Below are 13,828 nucleotides of genomic sequence, written 5' to 3'. Positions count from 1 at the left end.
CCCAGAATAAAGCCTACATTTCCCAGCCTCCCTTGCAGCTAGGTGTGGCCATGTGACTAAGTTCTGGCCTCGGGATGTGAGCAGAAGATATGTGTGCAGCCTCCTATTGTGCCCTTAAGAGGAGAAGAGGGGCAGGTCCTCCTTCCCACCTTCCCTGCATCCCACTTCATGGAATGTGGAAATGGTGAGAAGTCATCTTAGACCATGAGGGCACCAGTGCCTGACACTGGAGGCCCCATGCCAGCCCAGGACTGTCTACATCCAGCTTGTTAACATGGGAGAGAAGTAAACGTCTACCCTGTTCAAACCACTGTTATTTGGGATGTCTGTAAGGCAGACAAATACACGTTTCAACACATACACAACAGACAGCCGCTGGTAAAGCTCAAAGGAGATGACAGATGAGAACCTATTTTACACACAAGAACTGTGCAACTGCAGGGAAGGCCATCGTGGATGTCTAAGGTTTTGCCTGACCAACATTCATGCCAACTTACTTCCACCGGTGCACTTACAACCCAACTGTCCTTCAGGGATCCACCCCACCCTTAGGGCCAGTAGTATGAGTGGAGTCGACCCCACCCTCCAGCTCCAGAAGTGACCAATCAGAGAACCAGCCAATCCTTCTGTTTACAGCAATTGGTTCAGGGATACAGAATTGAGCCAAGCTGAGCCAATGAGTATGGGATCCAGGATTTTTGCTGTTGCTATGAGAAAAGAGGAGCTCTCTTTATCCTAGAGTTGCTTGGGTGTGAGATGTATAAGCATGGAGCCACTGGAGGCTACGCTGCCACCATGTGGGGACAGCCTAACTGGGAAAGGGGCCAAGACAAGAAAAGTAGAGCCAAGAGACACATTCCTGATGACATCATTGGATCACCCAGATTCTGCTGTACCTGAAGCTCTCTCAGGGCTTAAACTGTCCAGGAAAGTGAACCAGTAAATCTTTCTTTTCCCCCTTAAGCCAATTTTAACTTGATTTTTTTTCACTTATAATTAAATAATCCTAATAATACAATTATTAGTATTGTTACCAGTCTTCCCAGGATTATTACTTTAGATCAAGAACTGACAAACTTGGCCCTAGGGTCAATCCAATCTTGCCTGCCTGTTTGTGTAAGTAAAGTTTTATTGCAACACAGCCACCATGCTCATTCCTTTTATTTACGGTTGCTTTCATGCTACAGCAGCAGAGCTGAGCTGCTGAGTCATCATGACAGGGGCTGTATGACGCACGAAGGCAAAAAATATTCACTACCTGGCCCTTTACAGAAAGTGTCTGCGATCCCTGCTTTACAGACACTGCCCTGGCTGAGGAAGGGTCAGGCAGAGGGGTCTGAGGAAGGGAGCGGGAGGGGGGGGCAGCTAACTTACCAGAAGGAAAGCACGCACGGTGGGGATCTTGTTCAGCTCCACCAGCAGCCGCAGGGCCTTCTCATGGTTGCTGCAATATTCCTCATACACACAGAACTTGTCCTTCTGCAAGACAAGGACAGAGCCTGTGGGACACGGGGCACTGCAGGAAGGCGGTCACTCTGGGATGTGTGGAGGCTGGGCCAGCAGGCCTAGGAGGAAAGGATGGCCCCCCGACCTGAGAGACACACAGCAGGGAGGACTTCAGCTGAAGTGGCTGCCACTCCCTACAGGGCTCTCAGCCTCCATCCACTCTTGCCCCAGGCCTGCACCCAGAAACCGAGAAACCTCCCAGGAAGCAGCATGGCCCAGGGTCAAGTGCACAGACTCAAGCCTGGGCTTGAACCCTCGCTATGCATTTCCAGCTGTGAACTTGGGCGAGTTACCAGACCTCTCTGCACTTTGGTTTCCTCATCCGTTAAGGTGAAATTAATTACAGACCCTAACTCGTGGGGCTGTTATGGACATTAAGTGAGTTAATATAAGAGGTTTCAGCATGAAGCAAGCGCTCAGTAAATGTCTATCATTAAGATCAAAACACAAGCCAGACTGTGCCTCACCACTGCTTACCCCCTCCAGTGTTATTCTATTACACCAGGTAGGGAACCTGGCCCTTCATCATGACCTTCAAGGCCCAGATAATGCGACCCTGCCTTTCTCCGACCTCATCTCACTAGCCTTCTTTCTGCTCCCTAAACTTCTGCCAAGCCTGTTCCTAACTCAGGGCCTTTGCACCTTTCACCTGGAACACCGTTGCCCAAAGCCTGGCTACTCTCCACCATTCAGGTCTCAACTCAAATGCCACCTACTCAAATGACACCTGGACTATCCCAGGAAAAGTTGTCACCCAGGTGTTCTCTACCACCCTCCCCACCCAACCCCGTCTTCATTTTCTTCATAGCACTCATAATCTGGAATTATCCAGACTGTTTGTTCATCATCTGTCTTTTCCCATCTGGCAGTTAGCTCCCTGAAGGCACTGACCACATCCATCTTGTCCACTGAAGGATCCCCAGATCCTGGCACAATGCCTGGCACACACTAGGCCCTCAATGAATATTTACTAAATGAAATCTACACGCCTACTATGTGCAGTGCCCTGCATATATGAACCAGGGAAGTCTAAATAAGATTCAGGAATTGGGGGGGGGGGGGAGATCTCTGATCACTGCCACGGGGGAGAGCTCTGAGCCCAAAGCTGGACTCTTGCCAGCCCAGAGATCACCTAGGGGTCACCGGGTCTGCAACCATCAGTCAGGGTTTCCTGGACTGGAAGAAACAGAAGCCTTCTTAGCAGGAAGCTCTCCATGGAGCATTCTCGGTTCCCAAAGGTGCACAGAATACCTCCTCCCAACCTGCCAAACCCCAAACAAGGATGTCCTGGGGAAGGCCACAGGACAGGAAGGGCTGAAGGGCCTTGACCTTGGGTTGGGGAGTGGCCAGGAGACCCCAAGAAGTTAAGGAAGGAAGAGGTGGGTCCGCAAAGTAAGCAGCTCGTCTTGTTTCTAAACAAATCCCCAGTCATCCTGCCGATGGGTGGCTGCAGGAAAGAGGAAACAGACGAGGAGAGAGAATGGGTTTCAGAATCAGTAAGCCACCCCGATCCGCCCCGGCTCCCTCCAGGGGCTCCGCGTGCACCATCTGAGCAGATGCCCTGAGCGGCCAAGTGCCCGCAGCTCCAAGAGGAGAGAGCAGAAGCCCCCTCGGTCACCATCAGCATCAGCCTTGTAAGTGCCAGTGCAGGTTCCACAGGCAAACCACCCAGGTTCATGGCCCGACTCCCCAGGTCACCAGCTCTGTGACCTTGGGCAAGGCATATGAGGTTTCAGAGCCACTGCGTTCTTGTCTATAAATTATAGACAATAATGATCTCCTCATAAGGCTGCTGTGAGGGTTACTGGGTGAATCCATAGTAAATGTTTAAAACAGCGCATGGTAAGGGCTCATTAACTCCTAGCTAGTATTATTACTACTGTTACTAATGTTGCCATTATTAACATCATAATTATTTCAGCAAATTCCTTATCCCATTGGCGAATCATCTATGACAGGATGGGGCAGTGGACGGGCAGGTTTTGATGGCAATAAAAGAGACAGGCAGAGTCAGGAGGAAGGGAGCTGAGTGGACTCATAGGTCTGGGGAAGGCACCAAGCGGATTCTGAGAAAGATGGTGGCTCTCGCCCCGCTCCCCGGTATGCCCGACTCCTCATTCGTGCACTGTCCCTCTCCCCCAGCCACCCCCGGACTGTGAGCTCCACAGAGACAGTCTGAACCTGCTGGGGTCATGGCTGTGGCACCGGTGGGGACGGAAGTCCCAGAGAGCAGGCCTCATGACTATTTGGCGGATGGCATGAAAGAGCAGAGGGAGGAAGTGAGAAGTGCCCGGGGCCCTCACGCCAGCCCCACACTTCTTCCAGATGGCCCGGTCCACCACAGCGCAGCCTCGACTCTTCATTGGCCCATGTGTTGCTCTACCCACCCACCATCCATTCCCCCTTGTTCTGGTCATGGGTCCCAGGTGTTCCCCTGGAGAACCACCTCCTACACTCTGACCCCACTGAGCCCACTCTCCACTCCCAGGCACCACAGGTGAGCATGTGACCCAGGCCGAGCCGATCAAAGAGCTCCTTGTCCTGGCACCAGTGGCTAGGTAACCCCAGCTGTGCCCACGAGAGCCCTCAAGGGCTCAAGCTAAACTTACTGTGAAGAGAAGCTCTCTCTGAACTATTGCTGCTAAACCAGCAGACTGTAAGGCTGAGATGGCTGAGGGCCACCCCTGCCACCATGTGAGATATATAGCTCCCCCTCCTCCACTAATTAAACCAACACAGAGAAAAGCAGAGCCTAGAGAGAAAGACTCAGTTCTGAAAACATCATACGGGGTGCTGGATCCAGCTATGCCTGATGCTAACCCACCCTGAATGCTTCCTTTGTATGAGCCAGTGAAGTCCTTTTTTCTTTAAGCCTATTTGAGTTGGTGTTTTTGTCACTTTCAGTGAAGATGGTCTAATACATGCACATTCTGAAAGGGGGAAGAAAATGAAAAACTGGAGCTAAGGCTGGTGAAACGACAGGGTCTCCATTGTCATCTCCACCTGTACCATGAAGGGGTTGGACCAGAAAGCAGAGCCAAATCTGTTCATTCCCACATGCCAACCCCAGTTAATAAGCAGTGCTGGCTGGAACACTAGTGAGAATAATTCTGGAGCCGTATGGAGAATGCTGTGATTGATTAGCAATGTCTGCCACAGATGCAAGAGAGGGGAGTAAGTGATAAGATTGCCATGGGTTTGTCATTCCTCATCCCCTGAGCCCCTTCTCTGACACACTTCACAATGTCATCCTCTCCTTTGGCCTGTGAAACGGGCAGGGGACCAAGGCCTGAGGCTTGAAGAAGTTAAATTTAGCAAATGACAATACCCCCCTCTTCAAAACCACACCCTGTTCCATCACTCCCACCTTTCATTGAGTCTAACCCCAGCTGCATCTCAGTCCCAAGACTTGGCAAATGCGGAAATGCTGCTTTTGACCGCTAAGAGGCCGAGCGTTCAGCTTCCTCCTAGGGGCCCCACATGGGGCTTTGATTGTCTGGCCAGGAGGAAACGGACAAACAGTTGTGTGCACACAGATGTGATGGGTCCAGGGAGCGTGTGTCTGTGGGTTTGAGCTGTGAAGGAGAAAAAGGGGACAGCTGCCAGCTAGGGACAGCGTCCAGCCCAGGGAGGGCTCAAGGATTATCAGAAGTGGGGGCTGCTGTCCACAGTACTCGGGGGTGACAATGGCTCCACAGAGACCATCTGCTCCCAACCACTCACTTCACACCCACAAAGACCGAGACTCAGAGAAGGGAAGGAGCTGGCAGAGCAGACATCTCTGATGGGGAGGGGAGCATGAGATTCAAGTCTCACTTTCCCCAACCTGGCATCCACCCGTCCACACAGCTGCAGGGATAAGGGGTTAAAACATAACGTGGAAACGCTACTTCCAGCCAAAAACCTTCCACTCTCAGAATGCACCCCCTGCAGGTTCAGGCCGCCCATGACATCCCTGAACTCCCTCCAGCGCTCGCTCTGCTCCACTGCACTGGCCTCGCTGCCTTCCATCCGGGGCCCTGCCCTGGTTCTCTCTCCATCTGGAATACCCTTCCCTAAGATCCCCCACTTCACCTCCTCACAGAGGCCTTCCCCGACCAGGGTCGCCAGATAAAACACAAGCCCCTCAGCTAAGTGCTCATTTCAGATAAACAACAAATACTGTTTTAGTATAAATATGTCCCAAATGCTGCATGAGATATACTTATACTAAAATATTATTTGTTCTTTGCCTGAAATCCAAATTTACTCGGCTGTCCTGGGTATTTTTATTTGCTTAATCTAGCAGCCCTGTCTCTGACTTCCCAATTCCAGACAAACTCATGGGGAGCCACTCATTATCACATCTGCCTTTTATATTCTTCACAAACTCCCGTCCCCATCTGAAATGACCTCTTCTCTGAACTGACCGACCCTCTGTGTCTAAGGCCTATGAGCCTCACAGCAGAAGAAAGCAATTGTGTCTTATTTAGGGCACCATCTTCAGGGCCAAGTACAGTGGGCTGGCACACAGTAGGTGCTTAATAATAGTATCAGGAGATTTTACCATGTGAGATGGTGAAAAACACAAGTCCGGGAGTCAGATGACACTGGCTCAAATCCTGGCTTCAATACTCACTGGCTGTGTGACCTTGCCCTCTGACTTACCCTCTCTGGGCCTTAGTTTCCTCATCGGTAAAGTGGGTATAATACTAGCACACACTGTAAAAGGTTGTAGTGATGTTGTAATGAATTAATACACATAAAGCACTTAGAACAGTGCCCAGCCCAAAGAGAGAGCTCAGTGAGTGCTAGCTTGTGATCATCTCAGTTGTCAGTGGTTGGGTTTGGGGGTGAGGGGGTGAGGGATTCTCCCAGTGTCCACTGACTGGGCAGCACCAGTGGGCTGGGCTGTAAGCCAGGGCCTCTCACAGGGTCTGATGAGCCCCTTCCTCTCCCGGAAAGCCTGTCTGCAGAGTTCTGTTCCCAATTACCACGTCACTACCCTCACGCTGTCTTGCTGGCCCCGGCGCTCCCTCCCTGTCGGGACGCCATGGTGAGCATGTCCCATCAGTGAGTCGCTCCCCAGGGACTGTCCTCGGCCTGAGACAGCAGCCTAGCCTGCCCAAGGCTGTACACTGGCTCCCTGGGGCTGCCCACATCCAGTGGGGGTGCAAAGGTCCTGCCCCCTTGGGGCAATCTGGGGTGACCTAAAGGAAAAACCGAGCTCCAGAGTTCCCCCCTGGGTGGGATCAAGCTGGGTGGAGACCATGCAACCTTCCTTCAGCTGCTTCCAACAGGCCACCTGCACATAGCTTCCAGAAATCCAGCCACAGCTGGGGCCACTTTGAAAAAGACCTCAGGGCCATCCTCCATGAGCATAGGGGGCCTGACACTGTTCACCTTCCTCCTAATTGAACCAAGGGCAGGCTTGGGGCTCTGAGACTCAGGTGGGCAAGAATTTCTGGACAGAATGTGATAACACAGCTTGGCTTCTACTGCATTTATTTTTACAGTTCCCTTCTATTAATAGCAAGAGATACCCATTTTCCAGGTCCAAGAACGAATACAAGTTTCCCTTTTAATCAAATGAGCTGTTTTCAAGTGAAACAACTTTTAAAGATTAAACAAATAGTCATACAAGGGTATCCAGAGATAGCAAAACTACACACTTCACGTGTGCACCAGTGAAGTCTAAAAACGTGCGCTCAGCCATCAGGAGGGTCCCAAGGCCAGCTCCTCCACCTAGAGAGTCATGACCTTGGGTTTAACCTTCCTCTCAGTCGGCTTCCCTACCGGGCAAGCTTAGGGCTAGACGCCAATCTTCTTCTTCTTCTTTTTAATTTGAAGACATAATTGACTTCATTAAACAGTTTAAACAGTTCACGAACTGTGCAGCACCCCATGTAGCAAACACAAGGACTCTCCCCTGACTCCACTCCAGACGTGGCCAAATGTCCCCTGGGGGCAAAACCGCCCCCTGCTTGAGGAGCCCCTGCTCTGTGCTCACACTCAGTGCTTTACCTCTCCGAGCCTTTCCATCAATGCGAGGAGGCACCACTGTCCCTACTTCTCAATCAGAGGAGGAAACAGAAGCTCGGGGAGGAGAAGCGTTTGGCCCAGGCCTCGTGCCGTGAGGCCAGGGCAGGTTTCCTCCCCCTGGGGAGGGGCCCAGGCAGCGCAGAGGGAGAGGGTGTGGAAAAGCAGCTGCCTCCTGTGGGCTCAGCTCCCCCATCACCTCACAATTCTAAGTGACTTGGGAAGAAAGAGGCTATTAGGACAAGCGTCAGCCTCCCCGACCTGCAGCCCAAGTGGGCACTCAAGGGTCAGACACCCTCGCCGGCCAGTGGGTGGCCAGGGCGGGACTCAAACCCAGGTCTGTCGGTCCTGAGTCCGCCCACTCGGCCAATGACTGCCTCTGCTGGTTGTTCTGCAGAAGAGGGGCCCCACGGGGTGCGGAGGTCACGGGGGCCCCGGGATGCAGTCATCGCAAAGAGCTCTAAGGAAAAGGGAGCCGCACTTTACGTGATGTTGAGGGGAGGGAGAGCCAGCTAAAAAGACCCCCAGTCTGCCGGGCCCAACCCCCTGCCCCTCGTTCCTGGAGGCAGAGGCCTGGCCACCTGCCTCCTCGTCTCCCTGCCAGCCCAAGGTGGGTGGGATGGGGCCCCTGGGGAGAAGCCCACTTCCCCAAAGCTGCAGGCTCCGGTAGGGGCTAGGGCAGCGTACTCACGAATTTTAAGAAAACATTCCCAAGTTCGTGCTGAGACTGAGGCTCCGGATATAAACAAAACTCCAAGGCAGCCAAGAAATCCTTATGAACTTCCAGGATGTCTTCGATGTTGGAGAACAGGATCTATAAGGGAAGAAGGATGCCCCAAAATAGCATTAACCAAGGAATAGAGGGAGAGCAAAATGAAGCACAAAACAAACACATAACCCGTGGTGCAGGGGGGGAGGGTGCAGGGAAACAGGCACGCTCGTATGCAGGAGCCAACAGAAATAATGACAATAACGAAAAACACAGCCAACGTGTACTAAACAGGGTTAAGGCCCAGTCCTGTGCTAAGAACGTCATATGCATTTAGGGCATCTAATTCTCGCTGTAACTCCATGAGGGAGAAACTGTTATCACCTCCAATTCATGGATGAAGAACAGAGGCTCAGAGAAAATAATTAACACTCCCAAGGTCGCACAGCCCAGGGAAGCAGCAGAGCCAGACCTCCCACTCAGCGAGCAGAGGATTACAGACTGAGACATTCAGCATGATCTTCATCCTGGACAGACATGACTGGTACGTCCGGCCATAGGACTGAGTTTTAAAATGATGCGGGTACTTCCAGGCACCTTCTGAAACGATGTGATGAAAGAAAACACGATAGGGAAGGATGTTCAAGACACGCCGTTTTAACTCTCACAAACAATTTGTGAGTGCCTGTTTCCCTGAAGGAACCCAGGAAGTTTGAAATGCACAGTCTGACCCAGCAATTCTGCATTTGAGAACTTCACCTTTTGATCAGTGATTTCCAACCAGGAACAGAGGGGAGGGTATAGCTCAGTGGGAGAGTCCTGGGTTCAATCCTCAGTACTTCCATTAAAAATATAAGTAAATAAATAATTCTAATTACCACCCCCTGCTAAAAAAAAAAAGTTTTCCCAACCAGGGGCAATTTTGCCTCCCAGGGGACATTGCCAGCATCTGGGGACATTTTTGATTGTCACAAACTAGGGGTAAAAATGCTACTGGTGTCTCATAGGTAAAGGCCGTAGATGTTGCTAAACATCCTACAAAACACAGGATAGCCCCCAGGGCAAAGAATTATCCAGCCCAAAGTGTTCACTGCGCCAAGGTCGAGAACTGGCTGGATGGCCAAGACGGTGTACCGCAGCCTCATCTGCAGTAGTAAATGGCCGGAAAAGCCAAACACCCATGCATGGGGACTGGTCAAACAGTTAAATAAGTTGGACTGGTTATATTTAAACACATTCCACACAGTGAAGTATTTTGAGCCTGCAGAAAGAATCTGCAGGTCTATGTATATGGACATGGAACTCTGGAATGAGCCTTGGTCTATATTGTTAAGTGGGGGCAGGGGGAGTCTGGTGCCATGGAGGATTCCAGCATGGGTTCATTTGTGTAAAATAACACTCACCAGGGCCACTCCTCTCTATGTTGGCAGAAGCAGAGACTCTCTGGACAATAAGACAAGCTGGTGGGGAGGGAAATAGCTCAGTGGTAGAGCGCATGACTAGTATGCATGAGGTCCTGGGTTCAATTCTCCGGTGAAATTAAAAAAAAAAAAGTGGAAAAAAAAAGATAAGCTGGTAACAGTAAGGACCTCTAAGAAGAACCAGGGGAGACATTTATGAACTTCAGGCCCTTTGAACTGCATAAATTCCTTCCTCTGTTTTTTTTAAAGAGGTGCATTTTTTATTTAATTTTTGAAGAAGGCATTCGTGTGGCTCAAAAAACAAACCACAGTAAAATAAATGCTGTGCGGAGTCCCTTTCCCACCCATCCACCCGCTCCTCACACACAGAGGCTCGCAGCCGGGGCCACTGGTGCTCCTATGGCTGATGGTTCCTTCTAGAGCTTGTCACACATTCATTCACCCAGCAGTACTGGCTGAGCACCTACTGTGTGCCAGGCCTGGGGGTACAGCAGGGAACAGACCAGTGCCTGCCTCCCTGGAGGGGACATTCTAGTAGAAGGTGACAGATAACAAACAAATAACGGTAGTTTTTGAGGTGCTAAGAAGCACTAAAGACAAACATAAAACAGGAAGGGAGTCCCAGGGTGGAGCAGGGAGAGAAGTTCGTGAATTTGAACACAGAGGTCAGGGACAGCTGCCCTAAAAAGGTGGTACTGGAGTTAAGACCGCAAGGAATAAAGACCATTCCCATGGGCCCTGACAAGGTCCCAGACAGTCTGCAGAGGGAGGGCCCTGAGGCTGGGCAGGGACAGCTGGGGGGCAGGAGACCACCCACCCATGCTGCAGCCCCAGAGTGTCGGGGACCCTCTTCCTCCTTGGCCTTGCCCTGGGGGATGCTTGTCATGGGAAGTGGTTGGAAGAATCACCCACACTGTTTGGTTATTTTTCTCTCTCATGTTTTGCCTAGTTCACATGGTTGAATCTGCTTATGCTAAAGACACACAGGATATATCCTACTGTTATATTTCAAGGAATAGCTGCATGATTTCAAAATAGATATCTGTCTCCTGAGTGTATACCCAAAAGAAATGAGAGCCCGTGTCCCCCAAAAGACATAGGTAAGAATGGTCATCATGGCCAAAAAAACTAGAAATAGCACACATATCCATTCGCAGGAGAATGAATGAGTTTATTGTGGTGCAGTCCTACTGTGGAATACTACACAGCAATGAAAAAGAATGAATCCCAGCCACACAGAAAAACCTGGGCAAATCCCACAGACATAACAGTGAGCAAAAGATTCCAGGCATGATGAAAGAGCTCATTTTTATATAAAGTTCAAGAACAGGCAAAACTAATCAATGCCATTAGAAGTCAGTGGTTATCTCTGGGGAGGGGCATGTATTGGGAGGGGACACAGAGGACCCTGGACTTAGCCGTACCCTTTATGGTATGTGAGTTGTACCTCATAAAAAATATTTTTTAAAGCTGTAATAAATTATGAATTTCAATTATAATAAATAATTTTTAATTATAATAAACAGATGTACTAAACAGTAGGCACTCAGTAAATATTTGCTGAATGAATAAATGAATACACGCATAAAAAGCTTCGTTTCCAGCTCCACCAGGGACCAGCCATGCAGTGACCCTGAGGTCTCTTTACAACTCTAAGCCTCAGCTTTCTTATCCAAAATATTGGGCTCAGAATTGTCAACGTACAAGGTTACTGTCCATACCCACCAGGACATAGGCCGGGGTGGGGGGTAGCTGCTTGACCAAGTCCTTTGTGTGCTGTACATGCTGGGTACCTCTGACCCCCACACTGCCCCGTTCCCCTCCTCTCTCCTAGGACCAGGACCCTGGAGCTCCAAGGACCAGAGGCGGCTTCCCAGAGAGTGAGGTCACACTAGAAAGCCAGGCCTGGGGAGCGCCGGGGCCCCCGCCAGGCACACAGAAGGCCTATTGACTTCCTCCCAAAACTCCCCGGAGCCACAGCCAAGATGAAGCCAGGACCCAATTACTCATCCGCCCTGCCTCAGTATCCAACGCCCAGTGCAGGGCAGGGGCCAGGGCTGCCAGAGGGCAGCTGGAGGTACCAGGCTCCCGGGGGCGCTTGGGAAGGGATTTTCCTCTGGCTCCAAGCCAGGGGTCCTGGCACGAGGACGTCAGAAGACAGGGTGGTCACGCTGAACAAGGGGAGAAAGTCTGGAGTTGGGGAGCGGTGGCCTGAGGCTGAGTCCTCCTGACGGCCACCAGGCATGGTCTGCTCACAGGTCCAAGAGGTCTCTAGGAGTGCAGGGAGCAGAGCCTGCTGCCTGTGGGGTAGATGCACCCCACCCCCACCCCCGCACACCCTCCGAGCATCGCCGGGAGGAGCAAGGCAGCCCCGCACACAGCAGCAGGGACAGCCAGGGAAGGGGCCGGCCCCGCGTCCGCACCTTGACGTTCTCCTCCGTCAGGCCCTTCTCCACTGAGTCCGCCACGTTCTGCCGGATGCGATGCAGGAATGCCTGCAGGAGAGAAGCGGGGAGAGGTCAGCATCCCCACCTCCCGTCTCCCGGGGGTGGCCCGAAAGGAGGGCCACAGGTTCGATGCCAACAAGGCCCTGGGAGGCACCACGGTCCAGGGACATGGGCAGAGGGTGAGGAAAACCTACTCTGTCGCTCAGCCAACACCCGCTTACGTAGCACCTACCACCCCAGGCTCTGCGGGGACCAACACGAGGCCCTGCCCTCAGGGAGCTGTACGCACATGTGCTCCGTCACCCACGGCTCCCTCTCGGACAATTCATTTCTCCCTTTTTTTTTTGTTGGTTTCTTGCTTTTTTGGGTTTTGTTGTTCTTGTTTAAAAACATAACCTCTAAATAATAACCATTCACAAGGCTCAAAAGTCAAAAATATGAAAATTCTCTCAGGCCTCATCCATCTAGCCCCTCCCATCCCCCACAGGAACCGCAGCTCCCGGTGTCTTGTGTCTCCTTCCAAATAAACGTGCGCACGTTGGTCAGAGCACAAAGCTCCCTATGAGTAAGTTCCGGGGCGCTAACCTCCAGCACAGTGATCACAGTTAATAATACCTGATTGTATACTTAAAGTTGCACGATGGTGGTAAGCAATTTGAAATACATATATAAGTGAAATATATATATAAATCAACAGGTTGCATACTTTAAGTTTACCCAATGTTATATGTCAATTATATCTCAATAAAGCTGAAAAAAATAAACACAAAAGTATATTTATGTATATACACATATACACATACACATATATACTTTTAGCTTCCCCTTTTACACACCAAAAAATAGCGGCATACACAGGGTGCACTGCACCTGCTTTTTCCACTTACTTTAGCTCAGAGGTCTCTCTGTATAACTGCACTGGGAGCATCCTTGTTCTTTTTTATGGCTGTCCAGGATCGTACTGTACGAATGGACCACAGTCCCTCTGCCACTTTTTTCAAGGTCTTGGAACAGAGAAATCATTTCTCTGCTCTGTGATGTGACAGACGACAAAGGAGGGGCATGGCAGGGATTGTGGGGAACAGGCAAGCACACGTCCACTGAAGGGGGCGGCAGCTCGTCCCCTCTAAGTGTGGCCACGTGGGAAGGCAGCAGGCCCGGCATGACCAGATGTTCCAAAGTTTTGGGGGGATTTTTGGGTTTTGTTTCCCTTTTTTCCCCAAGAGAAGCCAGAGATAGGATTTGTTTTTTTAAAGCAAAGTCTCGCAGTTTTTAAATGGTGTCAAAAGAGCTCTCTGTTTTTGTGAAGAACTAGATTTTAGGGGTTGAGCATAAAAGTAGGGGGACCAGAATGGAGGGGCACAGCCGGGCTGCTGAGCAATGACAGCGGCCGGGCCCTGGTGTGGGTGGGACAGAGCAGGCAGAGGAAGAGCTACTGAGCGGTCCCATGGACAGGCCAGGGGGTCAGAATGGATGTGGGGGAGGGAGGGAGAGGTGTGAGCCAGTGTCTGAGTGGGGAGACAGAGACCCGCCATGCACAGCAAACTCCACCTGGTTGCCTTGACTCTAGGGCTTGGCCCCAGGCTGACCTGGCAATAGCCACATGGAGACCCGTGTGAAAATGACTTCATGGTCTGCAGGCCAGGGTCAGCACGGTGGGCTGCCAGTCACCCTCCCTGCCGTGGTGATTACAGCACAGGAGCTCAGCTTGTCTGGGGAGATCTCTG

At 51.2% G+C, this 13,828-nt stretch overlaps 1 protein-coding gene across 1 annotated transcript in view; it reads right to left on the bottom strand.

The window, feature by feature from the left end:
- Positions 1–13,828, bottom strand: part of PREX1 (phosphatidylinositol-3,4,5-trisphosphate dependent Rac exchange factor 1) — a 175,770-nt gene that overhangs the window by 93,589 nt on the left and 68,353 nt on the right. Inside the window, exons 2-4 of the mRNA XM_031433651.2 lie at positions 12,078–12,149; positions 8,216–8,338; positions 1,375–1,479 (exon numbers count right to left, since the gene is read on the bottom strand). Of these exons, the coding sequence (XP_031289511.1) occupies positions 1,375–1,479; positions 8,216–8,338; positions 12,078–12,149 (300 nt within the window). The remainder of the gene's footprint in view (positions 1–1,374; positions 1,480–8,215; positions 8,339–12,077; positions 12,150–13,828) is intronic.

Source organism: Camelus dromedarius, chromosome 18, assembly GCF_036321535.1.
Source record: "Camelus dromedarius isolate mCamDro1 chromosome 18, mCamDro1.pat, whole genome shotgun sequence".
Lineage (NCBI taxonomy): Eukaryota > Metazoa > Chordata > Mammalia > Artiodactyla > Camelidae > Camelus > Camelus dromedarius.
The sequence above is the reverse complement of the archived record's forward strand: the minus strand, read 5'-3'. Positions and strand labels throughout refer to the sequence as shown.